General features: G+C 43.0%; 1 protein-coding gene across 1 annotated transcript in view; it reads right to left on the minus strand.

The window, feature by feature from the left end:
- Positions 1–19,561, minus strand: part of CMIP (c-Maf inducing protein) — a 179,599-nt gene that overhangs the window by 75,079 nt on the left and 84,959 nt on the right. The window contains exon 2 of the mRNA XM_087729361.1: positions 5,338–5,463. Within this exon, the coding sequence (XP_087585487.1) occupies positions 5,338–5,463 (126 nt within the window). The remainder of the gene's footprint in view (positions 1–5,337; positions 5,464–19,561) is intronic.

Consider the following 19,561-nt stretch of genomic DNA (forward strand, 5'->3'; position numbering starts at 1 on the left):
GTTCATTTAAGTGGGAAAACATCCAGGCAAAGCTCCCCTCTTCTAATGCCCATTTCTCACAAAGACTATTAATTTGATCTCGGAATAACAGCAAAACATTATTTATTTATTTATTTATTTATTTTAAAAAATAGGGCCCCCCACAGCAGATAAACATCTACGAGGCCTGCCAAACTTCCTTGAAACACAGCCAGGAGTTCGGACTTCAGGCTCATTTCATTATTATTTTTTTAGCACAAATAATCCCATATTTTTGTGTGTCTTTCTTACAGCGTGCTGGAAATAAAAGCAAGAAGGCAAAGAAAGTGGGATTCAAGAACACAGATAGTTATGTGCAATCCAACTGTTTGATAGCTTAGATTTCTCAAAAAACCTGTCTAAAACTAATACTCTCTCTCCCCCACTCCCTGTGATATTAGTGGGAAGATGCCAGTTGCAGGATTTGGGGCACGAAGCAGGATTAAACATGGCTTTGGTTGCCTTGGTGTGTGACATATGCCAGGAAACAGATGTGAGTAAGTGCAGCTAGTTCTCTTGAATCTCTCTGTGACTTCTGACATATATAGAATAGAATAGAAAAGAAGGGAGAAGAGAAGAGAATAACAGAGTTGGGAGGGACCTTGGAGGACTTCTAGTCCAACCCTCTGATTAGGCAGGAAATCCTACTTAGCCAGGAAGTCTAAGTGCTATTGTTATTGCTATATATTAACTATCAGGTTCCAAAAACCAAGAAAGGCGCACCTCCCTCCCTCCCTCTCTGTATTACATCGATTAATTAGATGTTTGTAAAAAGAAGAAAGAGATTTGAAAACACATTCTGCCATGAACTGAACATTGATATGCACAACTTAATCATGTTCCTGTTTATTTTATGGCGATGGGTGTGGTGGTTGCCGATGGCCCTGATCCCTTGGGGAAAATGGAAAAAAAACATCTAATTAATCGACCACAACACTGGAAACTAACTTCCTTGATCGCCAGGTAGGTGAATGATAGGAACGACTGAAGCTTTCAGTCCTGCTGATTTGTGTGTGTTTTGCCATTCAATCCAATCTTAGGAAGAAGGAAACAACTAAGGGGCTCTCCATGAAGTTTATTGCAAAGTAACCATGCATAAAAACACAGCTTGGACTTTAATAGGGAAAGATCTTTTGTTGTTGAGAAAACCGGCTTCTCCAAGTCAAGGGACCAGTTTCAGAAAGCTATACACTGCTTCCCTACGATTAATCTTCCCCATCAATATGAACCTCAGGGGGACAATGGTAATATTTGGGAAAATGGCTCTGCATTACAGAAAACATATTTGAGCCCATGGCAACATGGGCATAAATCTCACAAATAATAGAGTAATAGACTAACAGAGTTGGAGGGACCATGGAGGTCTTCTAGTCTGTTAGGAATATAATCTAACGGTTGGGTTGGCAATATATAAATCATGTAGCAATGCTGTACCTGTTTCTTTAAATCATGCTGTAAAATGTGATTGGTTGCTGTTTTCCTCAATCAGCCATAAGAGGGAGCCAGAATGACTGTTAGCTCTCTGTTCGTTAGATGCTGGGCTGTTCTGATCTGAGTGTTTTGGAAGCTGGCTGTTAGAAAGTGCTGTGAGCTATTGTAAGTTTTGCAACTGCTAGCAAACTTTGAGTACTGAACTGATTATATGATACTGTACTATGTTATTTGGCTTATCCCTTAACTGAAAGACATTGATTGATTGTCTTATCCGTGTATGACTTGGACTGTTTGTTGGACTCTGTTACTTCTATTTCTACGAAAGTAAAAACCTATTTAAACTGCAGTGTCTCTGTATGCTGGTTTGTGTGTTCTCCAACACAACTCTCACAATGCTTCTCTGAATGCACTCACTCTCCCAACGGGGAGCTTACCTAACATAGTCCATCCCCTGCTCAAGCAGGCAAGTCTATACAATTTCATACAAATGCTTGTCCAATCTCTTCTTAAAAACCTCCATTGTTGGAGCACCCACAACTTTTGAAGGCTGATGAATTGTTCTCATTGTCAGGAAATTTCTCCTTAATTCTAGGTTGCTTCTCTCCTTGATTAGTATCCATCCATTGCTTCTTGCCCTGCTTTGGAGAACAAGTCAATCCCCTCTGCTCTTTGACAGCTCCTCAAGGACTGGAAGATTGCTTATATCATCCCTAGTCCTTCTCTTTGTTAGGCTAAACACACCCAGTTCTCTCAACTGTTAATCGTATGTGTCTAGACCTTTTATTGTCATTGTTGCTCTCCTCTGCGCTCTTTCTAGTGTCTCAACAATTTTTGTATGGTGGGGATCAAAACTGGATGAGGTGTGGCTTGATGGGTGCAGTGTAAAGTGGTACCAGTACTAACACTTCACGTGATTTTGATACTATCCCTCAGTTGGTGCAACAACCTAGGACTGCATTAGCTTGATGCTGAAATCTCTGGTGGGACTCATCTCCAGGGTGGGATGAGTCTGCCTATCGAGATGAGGTGGACTGGTTGCTTTCATGGTGTGGAGAAAATAGCTTGGTCCTTAACACCAATAAGACCAAGGAGTTTATAGTGGACTATAGGAGGAATAGATCAGACATCCAGCCCTTGCTTATCAATGGAGACCGAGTGGAGCAAGTAGCCAGTTTTATGTTTAAGAGCCCAGGTGGCGCAGTGGTTAGGGTGCAGTACTGCAGGTCACTTCAGCTGACTGTTATCTGCATTTCAGAGGTTCAAATCTCACCGGCTCAAGGTTGACTCAGCCTTCCATCCTTCTGAGGTGGGTGAAATGAGGACCCAGACTGTGGGGGCGATATGCTGACTCTGTAAACCGCTTAGAGAGGGCTGAAAGCCCTATGAAGCGGTATATAAGTCTAACTGCTATTGCTATTGCTATGTTTCTGGGTGTTATCATAAAAGAGGACCTGACCTGGGGCACTAACATTGCCGCCCTGGTCAAAAGGGCCCAGCAGAGATGATATGACCTGAAATAACAACTGAATGAAAAACTGCTGGTGACCTTCTACTGCTGCACTGTAGAGAGTATTTTAACTTACTGCACCTCTGTATGTTTTGCCAATTGCACAGTGGCAGATAGGAGAGTGCTCCAGAGGGTCAATGCCATTGCCCAGAGGATCATGGATTGCCCTCACCCCTCTTTGGAAGAGCTTTATAGCTCCCGATGCCTTACGAAAGTTCAAAGCATTCTTAAAGATCCATCTCATTCTGGGCACCTTTTTTTTTTAAACTATTACCATCTGGCAGCCGGTACAGGGCAATAAAAACAAGGAGAAATAGGCTGAAAAACAGCTTCTATCCCTGAGCAGTAACTATATTGAATTCTACTGTATAGTGCAATATTAATGCAATATCAGGGGCTTTCAATTCAATTGTATAGCACGTGAAGGATGTGTGTTTGGGTTTTTATTTTTATAGTTAGAATGTGCACTGAAGATGGCATTTAATTTTGCTGTACGAGGTGCAATGACAATAAAGTAAGCTAAACTATCACCAACTAACAGAGTTAATTCTCCCCATTATACATTATAATTGGACTTGAGCAAAGAGCACAAAGTCCAAAAGCTGTTTCTAGGTAGAATTAATTACCTTCTTCTTTTTTACTTTAATCAAAGCAGTCAATTGTCTCCATCAACAATGAAAGCTTGATTTGGGGTTTTGCTGATTAGATATGCTTGCTGTTATTATATGAAAGTAAATAGGTGAGGTTTTATGTTACTACCTTATTCTACTATGCCAAAAGGAGTCGAAAGTCAATGCTTTTCTCTTTCCTCTCTATTCTACTCCTTCCTTTTCTTATTTTCATTTTTCCTTGTATTTCTGTACTTTGCACATCGATAAACAAATAATGCAATTAAGTAAGTTAATAATTTCACATTCAATACAGCACAATTTCTGACTAAAATGGTCCGAATGAGATCGACATATGTGGGCCTGATTGGGGTAGATTGCAGGGCTGATAAAGAAATATCATTGTATGTCATTTTATTCCAGTTTACATGTTTAAGTATTAAAGTATTGTATTTTATCCTATAACTATTGTATTTTACCCTACTCTTTGTTTTAAATGGTTTGTTTGGAATTTTATTGGTAATACGTGTTTGAACCTGTATGTAGATATGGCCTATAGCAGTGTTTCTCAACCTTGGCAACTTGAAGATGTCCAGACTTCAACTCCCAGAATTCCCCAGCCAGCATTCGCTGGCTGGGGAATTCTGGGAGTTGAAGTCCGGACATCTTCAGGTTGCCAAGGTTGAGAAACACTGGCCTATAGCAACGATGGCTAATCTTTTTGACATTGACACTGCCCTACCCCACGCTTTTTGTGCATAATGGACCCGTTTTTCACCCTGGGGAGGGCAAAATGGCTTCCCCTGTCTCCCCCGGAGGCCCTCCAGAGGGCAAAAAACAGCCCTATAGGCAACCCAGATGTCCATTCCCGAATTTCTGGTTTGCCTGTAGGGCCATTTTTCATCCTCCGGAGGCTTCAGGAGGCTTCCCTGAAGCCTCCGGAGGGCATTAAACGGCCAAAAATGAAGACTGAAATCAGCTGGCCAGTGCACACATGCATGCTGGAGCTGACAGGGCAACGCCTCGTGTGCCCTAACAAATGTCTCTGTGTGCCACCTGTTGCACGCATGCCATAGGTTCGCCTCCATGGGCCTATAGCAACGATGGCTAACCTTTTTGTTGTTGTGTGCCGAAAGCGTGCGCGTGCGCAACAGTGCGCCTGCACCTATAATCCAATGCCTGTGTGACCCCTGTGCATGCATGCATGACCCCCTGAGTGTCCCCCCCCCTGCACATGTGCGTGTGCATCCCCTCACCCATTTTCGGCTTCCGGGTTGGTGAAGACGGCTTTCCAGGCCCAAAACAGAAGGCCTCCTGCACCAACCCCCAAGCCCCTGTTTTGGGCCTAGAAGGCTTCCTGCGCCAACCTGGAAGCCAAAACTGGGCACGTGGGCACTGTGCGAGGCCCCAAAATGCAATGTGAACACCCCCTGTGCATGCGCCCTGCCCTCCTGCACAAGTGTGTGTGTTCTCCGCATGCATCCCGCCCCCAGTGGATGTGCAGCAGAGACCCGAAGACCAGCTAGCCGGCGGAAGCCACGCGCAGCGGAGCTGGGCGGGGTGACAGCCGGCGTGCCCACCAAGAAGCCCCGGCGTGGCACCTGTGGCACGGGTGGCATAGGTTCGCCATCAGGGGCCTATAGGCTAATCAATCAAAATAAATATATAATAAAGTATTGAAAGGGGAAAAAAGGACTTCAGCAAAGAGAAAAAAAGAGAAAGATTCAACAGTAAGAAAACAAAACAAGTTTTCAGTGGTGTTTACTATACCTGGAGCAAGACTGTTCCTCCGGGAATTGTGAGCTGTAAACAATACTTTGGGGCATTTTCCCAAGAGAGCAACTGAATATCTTCGATCGAACTGTAGGAAATGGAGCTTTCCATGTACCCAGTTGGCTGCAAAGGAGAAAAAAGGGGGGGAAATGTGATTCAACGTCACACTTTTCAAACAAACCTAACAAGAATTCATAATAATCTTTATTTGGTCAAAATTTAAAAATACACACAACCCAAAGGTAAAATCCAAGGGAGAAGATGAAATACTGAGATAACTAAGGAGTTTGTATAATAACATGCTGTAGCTTACGCTAATATGGTGGTATGATACTAAACTGTTTAATTTCCTTTTTAACTTTTGTAATATGTGGAGTTTTTTATGTTGTATGCCGCCCTGAGTCCTTTGGGAGAAGGGCGGCATATAAATTGAACAAACAAACAAACAAATAAACAAGTGTAAATCTAAACTGTTAGAAGCTCTAGTGTAAAAATGTATATCATCTAAAACAAGACAGCTAGTGTGTCACTATAGCAGGGAGCAACGAAGAAAATGTGTTTATTTCTGTAAACAAGGATTAAGAATCAGATTATTGCCAAGAATTAACCATTTATCAATATCATTTTTTTTAATTACAATGGAAAATACATTATCAAGGAATGCATGCAGTGGAGTGGTATTTACATTTTTGTATAAAGCGGGCTGTTACAGCAACCATGTGTACGAGGCGTAATAAATATAGCAATTTTTGCACCAAGAAAGAAAGAGATTTACACAGCTGCCAATTTTATGAGAATGAAGCAGTTATGAAAATATAAACAGACACACAGTATGCATTTGGGTATGCAAGACAGACAGACAGAGAGACTGACAGATGTACTGTAGATAGGAGTCTCCAACTCCCAGGCCATGGTGCATTACCAGGCACAGAAGTGGCGGGCAAATATGCCCGCACACACACACACACACACTTGTACGATCAGTGGGCAAACACAGGCCCACTATTTCCATGAGCAGTGGGCACACGACTCCACCACTTGCATAATGGAGCTGTTTGCGCGCATACCCGATCTCCTCTCTCACACCCATACCCGCCAGTCTGCAAAGACAGAAAGATTGGGGCGCTCTCCTCTAGCATATATACACAAACACAAAGTTAGGCCAATAAATAACTTGTAGCCAATATAATTGGAATTCCCCTCTGGAACCTAAGATTTCTGCATGAAATTCCTGCAGTCCTTCATAAGAACTAGTATCTTGGGAAGAGAAAATTACTATGGATGTGATCTCTCACTCACAAAATATCACAGTCTGTTCCTGAGACAGCTAAGGATGAACCGGATAAACCAACCAGATAAATTTCACAAGGGACAATCTAAAATTTTCCTGAAAAGGATGTGTGTGTGTGTGTGTGTGTGTGTGTGTGTGTGTGTGTACCTTTGCTTCAAAACTATCGCTTCCCGCAGATCAGCATAAAAACAACAAACTAAAAGTGACGATTCTAATGTTTGTTTCCATTCACCATTCAAAGGGTGTTATTTAAAACTGGGGAGAAAAGGAAGAGATTAGAATCTAAACTTTATCTGAAGTTTAGCCCACCCAATTCAGCTCAGGAAAGCAGCTAGAGTGGGAAGTCACCTCTACTGTGTTTCCCCGAAAATAAGACAGGGTCTTATTTTCTTTTGCCCCCCTGAAATAAGCGCTTGGCCTTATTTTGGGGGAAGTCTTATTATATTTGAGGTGTAGGAGGCGGTGAGCGTGGTCACCTCATGGCTGCTGCTGTGTTGCAATATATTCAGGGAGGGCTTATTGGGGGGGGGCTTATTTTAGCGCATGCGCTCAAAAGCCCGAGTGGGCTTATTATCCGGGGAGGTCTTATTTGGGGGGAAACGGGGTATTTAACAGGGCATCTTTTTTCCTGTCAGTTACAGACAGAAACTTTGTGAATATCCTGGTAATCAAAAGGACAATTCTAGAACCTGTTCATCCTTTGCAAACTGTTTCATTCCAGTATTTCAGAGCAGATGCCTGTAAAATTCACATTTCACACGTTGCGTTTTAAGTATTGTCTATTTGTTGTTATGAGACGTTCGCCGCATCCTCCCCTCCCGCCTATTTTGTGTCCCATTGTTTGAACTGGGCCGCCTCGTTAAAGTTTATAATGAGCAAAGAAAAAAAAGGACCAAACAATGAAATATGTCACTGTAACCTCTCCATTCCCAAACTATGACTGGAAAGTTATCAACATTCCTACAGGAGCCACAGTGGAGTTTAATGCAGCTTTGTGCAACATTACACTGTTACTTCCAAAAAAAATAAAAGGCATTTTTTGTTTGTGAACCCTGCGTGTTATTTGGCATTCAACTAATTGCTTTCTGGTTTGCAAAAGGACTTTGATTGTGGGTTCAAGCTGTTGTCTCATACTTTTCTCATGGAGTGTAGAAAGAATCCTTCTTTTAACTTTCAAACAAAGAAGCCAGTTATACAGAAAGCTCATTAACCTTCTGTTTACCCATTTACCCTGACAATTATTTCACGCTTCTAAATGGAAGTCCCTGAGGTGGGCTTCCTCCTGACATCCTACGTCATTCCTGTATCTGCTGGAGTGCAATTATCTTGTGCGCTCAGGAAATTCGCAACCTGAGCTCTCCCACTGAAAGGGTTCTATTTAAGAAAAGGAAAAAGTTTTCTGCAAGGGGAATCTCGCACTGCTCAAGAGATGCGATCTCTGAAAACGCAGGAAGAAATGAGCGAGGGAGGGGGAGTCGTGGACAGCAGAGGGGCAAATTTTCCATTCTGTAATGTGTGTCTTTCTAACTGTATTCTTTAAAGTTAAACATAAAAGGCATCTGACTGACCCACTCTTGGGGAAACGAGCTGATCCCACCAGGAGTGTGTAGTGCAACTTCATTTGGGGGGGGGGATATGGAATAGTTTGCCATTTTTCTTAAGTTTCAGGCAAATTAAGAATCTCTGCATAAGGACTCTCATTCAGCCAACTTTAAGGGTAAGCAAATTGTCCTAATAGTAAGAGCCATAAGGCTGAGGAACCAGGAGGAAGAGGAGGAGGGAGAAGGGGGAGGAGGAGGAAGAGGGAGAAGGGAGAAGAGAGAAGAGGAGGAGGGAGAAGAGGAAGAAGAGGGAGAAGGGAGAAGAGGGAGAAGAGGGAGAAGAGGATTGTGGAGTTCTTGGTGCTCTTTGAATTTGGTTGTTTTCTTGAAGACGTTTCATTGGCCAAACTAGGTAACATCATCAATGTTAGAAGGCAGTGGGATTTGCAGGGGAGGGAGGATGATGATGATGACGACAACGAAAGAAAAGGTACTGATCACCCTCAGGTCCCTGAACAAGAAACTCATCATTTTCTTAACTAATACCTGTTGCTCACTGCGACAACTAATTGTGACAGTCCTTCTATGAATAAGCAGGGCCTAAAAAAAAAAACAACCATTTTGTGCAAGCCCCCACAAGAAGTTTGAAGGAGGGAAGAGGAGCATAGACAGAGAAGGCAGCAGCAACAACTGTCCCATATTTTGCTACAGGAAGGAACCAGAGTTCGTTCCTTTGGGCTAAGGACGATATTGGGAGCCCCCATCCTCCAAACAAGCTAAGCCACATTGCTCTCGCCCTCCCGAGTCCTGGCACAGAAGGGCAGGATTGATTTGCAATGCCAGGAAATGGCTCACAACGGAACCAACACAATCCTGCTGCCGGAATCAGTGTTTCCCTTTGATTCGCGAGTTTGATTCTCCTGGCATGGCAATGCCCATTAGAGTACCACCTTGAGGGCTTATTTTATTGAACTTTATTACCTTACTTAAACTGTGACCTTAAAGGCACTTTCAAGTATCAAGATGGCTGTTCTCTTCCCATTTTTCCAATGGGAATACTGTAGAAAAGGGTAATTTTTGGACACACAGGACGAAAGAGCAAAAAATACTTTTTGGAAGTACAGTACAGTACTTTTTGTAGGTGTTGTGGCCTGCCAGCAGAACTGGCACCAGACTCGAACAGTGAGGAGGTTGGGGAGGAACATGAGCCAGTCCTGGAGTCTGGAGAAGGCTCTGTGTCAGAGGCAGAGAGGGGGCCAGGGCCTTATGCCAGTTATCAGCTGCCTTCAGAGTCAGACATCAGTGAGGCAGACGAACAACTGGAGCCTGTTCCCAGTGTGCACATGCACAGACTTGCCAGATGAAGGGAACAGCTAAAGAACAGGGACTGACTTGGGAGTAAGGCCACGGGTGAACGATGAATGCTTCTCCCAGAGGAAATAAAAAAGGAGCGAAAGGGGAGTGGACTTTGCAGGAGACCAGTAGTTCGCTTAATTGGTTCGTGACTCTCTGAGACCCCTTTGCAAGTTTTGCAGAGATCGGCCTGGCAGCTCTCCAAGCCAGATAAGGTCTGTGACTGTAAAACCTCTCTTGAAAGATTTTGCTGGATGGGAATAAGCAGAATTCACAGTAAATTAATAAAAGGGACAAGGGATTTGTTTCATATTCTCGGGAAGCCTCGGTCAGAACAGTATGACTTACAGCAGTTCATTAAGTGACCATTCAAAGTTACAACAGTTCTGAAAAAAGTGCCCATTTTTCAAACTTATAACTGTTGTAGCATCCCCATGGTCATGTGATTTACATTCAGATACTTGGCAACTGGCTCATATTTTATGACATCCCGGGATCCTGCGATCCGCTTTTGCAACCTTCTGACAAGGGAAGTCGATGGGGACAGCCAGATTCCCTTAAGAACCATGTTACTGATTTAACAACTGCAGGGATTCAGTTAACAAATGTGGCAACGAAAGTCGTAACGTGGGGCAAAGCTCACTTAACAAATTTCTCGCTTAGGAACATAAATTTTGGGCTCGTAAGTCAAGGGCTACTTGCATACCTTTTTGTCTTATCTGCTGAACTGGCCTGCAGTTGACCTGTTAAGACTCTTGAGGGAGACTGCTATCTCATCCTTAAAAACAAACCAAAGAACAGAGGAGAACTTGGCAGGAAGAGCTAAAACCCTAGAAGACAGGCTCAGACTTGAACACTGGGCTTCATCTAACAAAATGAAATTCAGTGTAAAGAAAAGTAAAGTCCTACACTTAGGCAAGAAAAAACAAAAGTACACCTATAAATTGGGTGAAACCAGGCTTAATAGCAGTGACTGTGAGAGGGATCTTGGAGTCTTAGTGGACAACCAGCTAAATTTGAGCCAGCCATGTGCGGCGGCAGCCAAAAAAGCCAATGCAATCCTAAGATGCATTAAAAGAGGGATACAAGTGAGATACTAATAACCACTCTATATAAAGCCCTAGTAAGACCATGCCTAGAGTAATGCGTCCAGTTTTGGCCACCACACTATAAAAAAGATATTGAGGCTCTACAAAGAGTGCGGAGAAGAGCAAACAGGATGATTAGGGGACTGGAGACTAAAACTTATGAAGAACGGTTACAGGAACTGGACATGGATAGTCTAGTGAAGAGAAGGACCAGGGGAGACAGGATAGCACTGTTTCAATATTTGAGGGACTGCCACAGAGAAGAAGGGGGTCAAGCTATTTTCTAAGACACCTGAACGCCAGACAAGGAATAATGGATGGAAACTGACCAAGGAGAGATTCAACCTTTGTTAAATAAGGAGGAACTTTCTAACAGTGAAAACAATCAACCAACAGAACAGAAGTTCAGAAGTTGTGGAAGCTTCATCACTGGAGGCTTTTGAGAAGAGACAGGACTGCCATTTGTCAGAAATGGTGTAGGGTCTCCTGCTTGAGCAGGGGGTTGGACTTGATGACCTACAAAGTCCCTTCCAACTCTGTTAATCTGTTAAACCTGAATCCAGGACCTTCTCTACGCAAAACAGCTGAGCTGTGGCGCTCTTCCTGTTAATAAACTTAATATTTTCCAGAGATTGTTTAGCAGGACTGCTTTGCATTGTGTTTTCTAAAGAAAAGCCAGTATTTTTTTTTCCATTTTCAGAGAGAGGTTTATAAATTGTTGACATATAAATCTTCACGGCTTGGAGGTCATAGGCCGACTCTGGCGCCATGACAACTACAATGCCAAAAATGCTATTAATCATTGACTGGGGGAAAAAATAGGGCCCAACTGGAAAACATGGTTTCTCTCAAGACTTTTTGGGAAGCTGCAACAGTTGTTTCATCCGACCTCAGAATTCAATCGACTCCTTCGGAATATCTGAAATGATTTGCAATAGTGGCGAATATCTGCAGCTTTCCCCACTCCCCACCCCTAGAAATCCATTTCTACTCCCACACCATTCAAAGGGTGTTCATCCCAAATTGTATAGCTAAATGTCTGTAGAGATTCTCAATCATCCAGGGTGCTTTTTCAGGAGGAAACTGGACTTTCTGGTTTTTCTTTGAAGACGTTTGGCTTCTCATCCAAGAATCTTCTTCAGCTCTGACTGTATGGTGGGGAATGGAAGGATTTATGCTCCTTGCAGACAGCTGGTCATTTGCATCCTTTTAGAGAGTCACTGAGGCCACTTGGAGGTTTGTCTGTGTCCTCAGAGTCACCTGATTAAAGCAAGTGATTCCTACAGTCTGCAATTTTTCTTCTGGAAATCCATTCCTACTCCCACACCATGTCAAGGGTGTTCATCCCAAATTGTATAGTGAAAAATCTGTAGGGATTCTCAGTCATCCAGGTCATGGTTGTCCCAAAGGTGCTTTTTCAGGAGGCAACTGCACTTTCTTGTTTTTTCTTTAACTCGTTTTGCTTCTCATCCATAAAATGCATGGACCTGGATAACTGAGATTTGGAGGACTTTTAGCTATACAATTTGGAATGAACACCTTGGAATGGTATGGGAGTAGAATGGATTTCCAGAGAAAAAAAACTGCATACTACAGGAACCAGGAGCACCACTCAGGTGACCATGTGTTTCAACGATCCTCAAAAAGGATGCAAATGACCAGCTGTCTGCAAGGAATATAAATCCTTCCATTCTCCACCATCCAGTCAGAGCTGAAGAAGCTTCTTGGATGAGAAGCGAAATGTCTTCAAAGAAAAAAACAAGATGTGTCTTATAATCCTGAGCGTCTTATAGTAAAAAAAAAATACAGTACGTGGCTAGAAGAAATGATAAAGCAATACATTGACTTAAAGCCAGAAAAATTCTTGTTGGGGATTTTACCCAAAAAATATAGTAAGGGGAATGGATATCTAGTTATTCATATATTATCTGCAGCTAGAATCGTATTTGCACAGAATTGAAAAAGTGAAGAGATCTCCACAGATGAGAATGTGATCAGGAAAATATTAGAAGGTGCAGAAATGGATAGACTAAGGCTAGCAATTAAGGGAAAAGAACAAACTAAATATTACATGACATGGGACTTATTTTATCAATGGTTAGATAACAAAAATGAAAGTTAGAAACAGGGGGAAAAAGATTAGTGAAATAAAGAAGATATGTTAAAGAGAGAGAAGCAAATATTATGATTATCATGTTCAATATTATTATTTTAATATTATAGAATTCATGTTAATGTAATGAATATTACCGTAAATTTTGATTGTTATTTTACAAAGATATCTGTACCCGGATAACACACTGTTTAATTGAAGATGAAATTACTATATTAATTAAAATTTAAAAAAGGAGAATGAATCTTTACCCTCATATCTAACATGGCTTTGTGTTCTGGGAATTGCTGTCCCAGGACTTCTGCAAGGAAACAAGTGGGAGAAGATGGGTTTAAGTTGAAGAAAGCATGTTAGATGTCTATAATGAAAGAACCTCCACTTGGTTGGTTCTTCTTTCTTCATCTGGATCGGTGTCCCAAAAATGCTTTTCCAAAAGGCTACTGAACTTTCTTGTCCAAACACATCGATGTTGTGGACAGGAACATTAAGTTCACACAAGAAGATGTTACGGAAAATAGTTTGGCTTTCCTGGATTGTGCAGTGCACATTAAGGAAGACAGAAGCCAAAACACTGAAATGTACAGAAACCCCACCCACAAACAAGAAATCTATCTTTTGGAAAAGCACCTTTGGGACAACCATGACTTGGATGATTGAGAATCTCCACAGACATCTGGATCAGCATATGCTCTCCAACCTTAGTCAGCAACCCATGTTTCTAATTTTATTTTTTAAATCTTCTCTTTCGTTTGGAGAATCATTACCATGACTCTCAATATATCTTTTAAGCCCTTCTTTCCAAAGAAACATCTTATTTTTGGTCTCATCCACAAATTCCATTTTGGTAACATGAATCAATTCAAGGTGAGAACATGAGAAGGAACCAAGTGACTGACCAACCAGACATACAATTCTCCTGTTCACATCTTCAGCTGGGAATAAGGAGAGGCTGTCCAACATCACAACCAATGACTTGCCACAGATCTGTTTCCCAACCCAGTGCCATCAAAATGTTGCGTTCTACAACTCCTCTCTTCAATCACCACCCTGTCATATGTTGGGGCTGAATTTCAACAAGGAAGACCCTTTTGAAAGCCTGAACTCCATGGGATTCCAGAGTTTACATTTCTCAGGAATCTATCCCAATTCCTGAACTGGTCATCCACGGATTTAGGAACACACCCAGCCCTCAAACCTGTTTGCTGTCTCTCTTGCAATTGCCCCCAATTGTGACTGGGGGGGGGGACTAACACAGTTCAAGATAAGAGTCAAACATTATCACATAAGACTAAAATAAGTCTACCTTCTACTATCATCCGGTTTGCAGAACCTATAGAGCCATGATGGTGAAACTATGGCATGGGTGCCCAAAGTGGCACACGGAGCCATGTCAGCTAGCACATGCAGCATCGCCCGTTCCTCTTTCGGGTTTCTGGTGCACATGCGCAGGTGACAACCAGCTGTTTTTTGCACATGCAGAGCTGGTCTTCCGACTTCCATTGTGCACCGGCCAACTGTTCATCACACGCGCATGCGTGCCAGTAGCTGGAAGACAACCTTGGTGGTGCACATGGAAATTGGAAGTTCATTTCCCAGCGTGCTCATGCCCACTTGGCAGCTTCTCTTCTGGGTGGCACCTCTGATGAGTGTGCATTCTAAGGTTTGCCATCACTGCTATAGGGTCTTCTGTTTGAGCAGGGGGTTGGACTAGAAGACCTCCAAGGTCTCTTCCGACTCTGTTATTCTCTTATTTCTGTTATCTCAGCTGCAGCTTCCTTCTGCCCCAGTCTATCTTCCCACTGCTCTTATTTCTTCATGGTTTCATGACCACTTATCTGAGAGTTACCCATGTAAAGGAGTGTTGCAAAATACAGGGTATGTACCCAACCCAAGAGGCCAAAGAAACTAAACCTGATTTTAAAAAATTGCCATTCAGCTTCTGAGCTGGATCATTTTAGGAAGACAGATGAGAACCTGGATTTCAACCCTAATACACCAAAGGACAAGCTGTTTTTCATTCTGTTTATTTCATTTGTATGAATTTGTATGATTAAAATATATTGCCTTGAAAAGGAAAGGCTGAGAAGGAAAAGTCCCTGGAGAGCCAGATGGGCAGAAGCGAAGGAGAAAAGAGGATGGATGCCACATACTTGAGATCTTCAAAAGGATTTGCAAAACAGCTTGTGCTCGGTTCCTGTGTTACTGAGATTTCTGTTGTTGTCATGCATGCAAATTCCTGAAAGTGTGAAAAGATTCAATTCTTTAGGCATTTCTGAGTAGCATCAGGGATGACTGACAAACCCAATGTGCCATGATGATTTCACAGAATAACTGAAGGGTGGGAAGGGACATCAGAGACCATTTAGTCCAACCCACTGCAGGAACACACTGATGGCTCTCTGACTTCTATCTGAACACCGTCAGCTCTATCATCGTCTATGTTGTTGTTGATGATGTGTTGTTGTTGTTGTTCAGTTGCTAGGTTATTGTCTGACTTTTTGTATACCTCCATACCTGTCCTCCATTTCTTCCCAGAGTTTGTCCAAATTCATGTTCATTGTGTCAATGACCCTATCTAATCATCTCTTGACCCCGTCTCCTTTCGCCTTCCATCTTTCACAACATGAGGGTCTTCTCCAAGGAGTCCTCTCTTCTTGTTTGGTGGCCAAAGTACTTAAGCTTACCCTTCAGGATCTATTTCTCCAAAGGACAGGCAGGGTTGATTTCCTTTAGGATGGACTGATTGGATCTCCTTGCAGTCCAAGAGGCTCTCAGGACAGTCACCTTTGAATAAATCTGCTAACAAGGCTCTGTGAGAACCCAGCTTGTTTGATGGTAAGCAAGGCAATCCCCCTTTTCTGAAAGATCAGTGACTCTGACCCCATTTTATCAATGTACTGATAAATGGGTCACTAGCAGATACAGAGACTAGTTGGCCAATTTATATTTCTCAACCATGCCTGCTGTTGTCATTCAGTCACTGTATGTCTGAGTCTTTACAACTCCATAGAATACAGCAAGCCAGTCCTCTGCTCCCCTTCCCCCTCTGATCTAGTGTCTCCTGGAATTTGCACAACTTCATGTTCATTGCACTGAAGTCATTATCTAACATCTCATCTTCTGCCGTCCTCTTTCTCCTTTTGCCTTCCATCTTTCCCAACATCAGGGTCTTCTCTGAGGAGTTCTCTCTTCTCATTTGGTGGCCGAAGTATTTGAGCTTCAGCTTCAGGATCTCTCCTTCCAAAGAACACTTGCGTTTATTTCATTCAGGATTGATTGATCTGCTCTCCTTGCTGTCCAAGAGAGTCTTCAAGAGTCTTCTCCAACACACCATCTTCTGTGACGACTCATTATATGTTGATGAAGCCTATTAAAATCTTGATTTTTGTAAATATCACTCTGATTGTACCAGGGGTGAAATTCAGAAGGGTCTGACAGGTTCTGGAAAATCGGTAGCGGAAATTTTGAGTAGTTTGGAGAACCGGCAAATACCCCCTCTGACTGGCCCCGCCCCCATCTATACTCTGCCTCCCGAGTCCCAGCTGATCGGGAGGAAATGGGGATTTTGCAGTATCCTTCCCCTGGAATGTGGAGGGAACGGGGATTTTGCATCATCTTTCCCCCAGGAGTGGGGAGGGAATGGGGATTTTGCAGTATCCTTCCTCTGCCACACCCACCATGCCACACCCACCCAGCCATGCCCACAGAATCGGTAGTTAAAAAAATTGAATTTCACCACTGGATTGAACGCATTGTGTGTATCCAGTTATTTCTTAAAACAATTCTGACTGCCCTGATTGCATAAAGACAACACCTGGCTCTATTTCAAACGTTGCTATTGGCAAAATCAAACAACAGTGGCTTCCTGATAGGACAGAAGAGAGAATAAACTAAGAAGGATTCTCTCCAGTTCCAAGATGCTATTGGTCATCTCAATTTAGAGGTTTGTGTTTCTGGGCACAGAGGAACAGAATTCCTAACAAACCAGTGGACAATTGTTACGTATTTTATTTTCTAAGAAAAGCAAGAAGAGCTTAAAGAAATTCTTGGAACTCAAGAATGGTAGAGCCCGATGCTTTGTTCTCTGGTATGGCTTCTTCTTTCCAGGGAAAGAAAAAAACAAAAACCAAGACCAAAACAAAGAGAAGACACAGGGGGAAAGAAAGAGCTTTTCAGATTTTCAGTCATGTTGTACAATACCAAGGGGCATCAAAATAAACATAGTTGGGATTGTATTCCCATACAGCAGGGATGTCAAACTCAAGGCCCGGGGGCCAGATCCAGCCCATGGGGTACTTAGATCTGGCCTGTGGGGCTGCCCTGAAAAACAGCGAAGGACCAGCTCATGGTGCTTCTGCCAGTGAAAATGGCACTTGGGAGGGCCATGTGCAACCCTCCGGAGCTCCCTTTTCATGGGCAGAGGGTTGCAGGAGGCCACAGCAGCCAAAAACGGAGCTTGGGAGCCCGTTTTCACTGGCAGAGCGCTGGGACAATCACAGGAGCCCCCGATATGGGCAACATCCAGCTAGCCATGCCCACCCCAGCCCCTCGAGGTCAAACACAACCCTGTTGCGCCCCTCAATGAAATCGAGTTTGACACCCCTGCCACAGAGACAGCAATAATCACTTTTTCCTTGGTGGTTTCGGGTTAGCTGGACAGCCGAAAGCTTAAAACAATTGTGAAATGTGGCACAGTTCCTCCCATGAATCGGTTCTTGCAAAATCGATCTAGAGATGAGCTGAAACTGAGGGTAACGGTCAGCCTTCCCAGGAAGATTAGACAAGAAATAGACCCAATGAGCTAATTGTAAAATATTGTAAAGCTACAATAGCAGAATTTTGCAGGTCTGAAAGTACAAATCCTCAGCCGTCACTTTTTGCAGCCTAATAAGTTAGGGAGGATCCTTTCTGAGCTTCTTTCTCTGCCCCTTATGCAGCTGTGGGCTCCCTTCCATGTTATCTGACTGCTCCTCAGGCCCAAGTTCAATCCCAGTACCATGACAGTAGTGCAGTGGGCAGCTAGTGCCATGTTCTAGAAAGGATGCTCACTTCCAGTGGAACAGCTTGTCCAACCAGCTAGAAAAATGACTTCTGAGTTCTCCATACAGCAGAAGAGAAGATGAACCTCACGACTTTGCTAACATGCTGCCATTGACTCAACGGATGATTGTGCCCTTGAGTCATTCTTGAATCTTAGCAACCACATAGATTTTCTGGATGACAATCTGTCCCTAACCTGGTCTTCTTTCATGGTACCCTCTTCATCTTTGTAACTCAGTCTTGCTACTGGTTGTCCTCTTCTCTTTCTTTCTACCTTTTGCAACATTATAGTTTTCTCCCAGACAGCCAAGTTTTGACATAATGTATTCAAAACATGGCAATTTGAGGCTGGCCCTTTGTGCTTCACGTGGGAACTACGATTTACCCTGTGATGCATTTGTCTGTTTTCTTGGCTGTCCACGGGGTTATCAATAAAGCCTGTGACACTTGATTGATCCCTGCTGTTATATGTGCTTACAGCAGAAAAACGATATCCAATGACAATGGATCAAGTGTCCTGTTTAAGGTACAAGATAAGGGGATTGTCCTGTGATAGTAGTAGGACACGGTAAAAATCCCTTGTGGAGGTACAGTAGCAGGCTGACTCTGCCGACTGCCAGGTGTTTGATCATACCAGCTCAAGGTTGACTCGGCTTTCCATCCTTCCAGGGTCAGTAAAATGAGGACCCAGATTGTTGGGGGCAATAGGCTGACCTTGTAAACCATTTAGAGAGGGCTGTAAAGCACTATGAAGCGGTATACAAGTCTAAATGCTATTGCCATTGCTGCAGTCTACCATGTCAAGCTACTCCAGCTAAGAATCCATATCAAGATGAAGTCATTGTTAAGGCAATCCAAAATTTGGTAACTTACTATGGTTTCAATGAGTTACAGAACTAGAAGTCATAATTCACTGCTAACACTCTGGTTCACATTCAGATTCAACTAAATCTTGACTTAGCACCGTAGGGAAACCACTAGCCACAGTTCAGCCTCATGAAGTAGCTAGGACAGAGGGTCGGCAACCTTAAACACTGAAAGAGCCATCTGGACCCGTTTCCCATAGAAAAGAAAACACCGGAAGCCACAAAACCCTTCCCGTGCCTGACTATTTCGTGAGCAGCCACAGAACTAGCATATGTAGTTGAATTAAACGTTGTTTTCTTCTGAAACTTTTCTTTTCTTGGATTTATCCATGGTTGGCCTACCGGGGGTCGAAAAGCTCAATAAATTGCATACCGGCAGGTATCACACATTGGTGGTTGTGACGGATATTTTGAGCGACAGGGAGCTGCAGCAGAGGGATGAAAGAGCCACATGCGGCTCCAGAGCTGCGGGTTGGTAATCCCTGAGGACAGAATAAGGAAGGGGAGGCAATTGTAATATCATTCATTAAATGTGTGTGCCTGCCCAACTCTCAATTATTGTGAGCGGCTTACAATAATAATAAAAATGACAATAAAATCAATCTTTTTCTTTTAACAACCCCATAATCTTTTGCAGGGCAGAGTCTGGGCATCTGAATGGAGCTAAGTGTTTACTGGCCAAATGTCCTTCCTGTTGCCAATGCAGAGTGTTGTTTGGCATATATATTCTTATTGTTCCCAGAGAGAGAAATACCTGTCAATATTCAGCCCCCGGGCCTTGAGTTTGATGCCCCTGGTCTAAAGCTCCATCCTGTATGAGATTTTCATTCCAGAAACCCCATTCCCAAGAACTGTCTTTGCAAACATTTCTGTAGTAACAGCTGGAAGGAGGGAAGAACCTTCCAAATCTTCACTTCAAGAGACGTGCA

Source organism: Thamnophis sirtalis, unplaced genomic scaffold (genome assembly GCF_051295495.1).
Source record: "Thamnophis sirtalis isolate CommonGarterSnake01/CBP01778 unplaced genomic scaffold, rThaSir2_p1.2 scaffold_14, whole genome shotgun sequence".
NCBI classification, from domain to species: domain Eukaryota; kingdom Metazoa; phylum Chordata; class Lepidosauria; order Squamata; family Natricidae; genus Thamnophis; species Thamnophis sirtalis.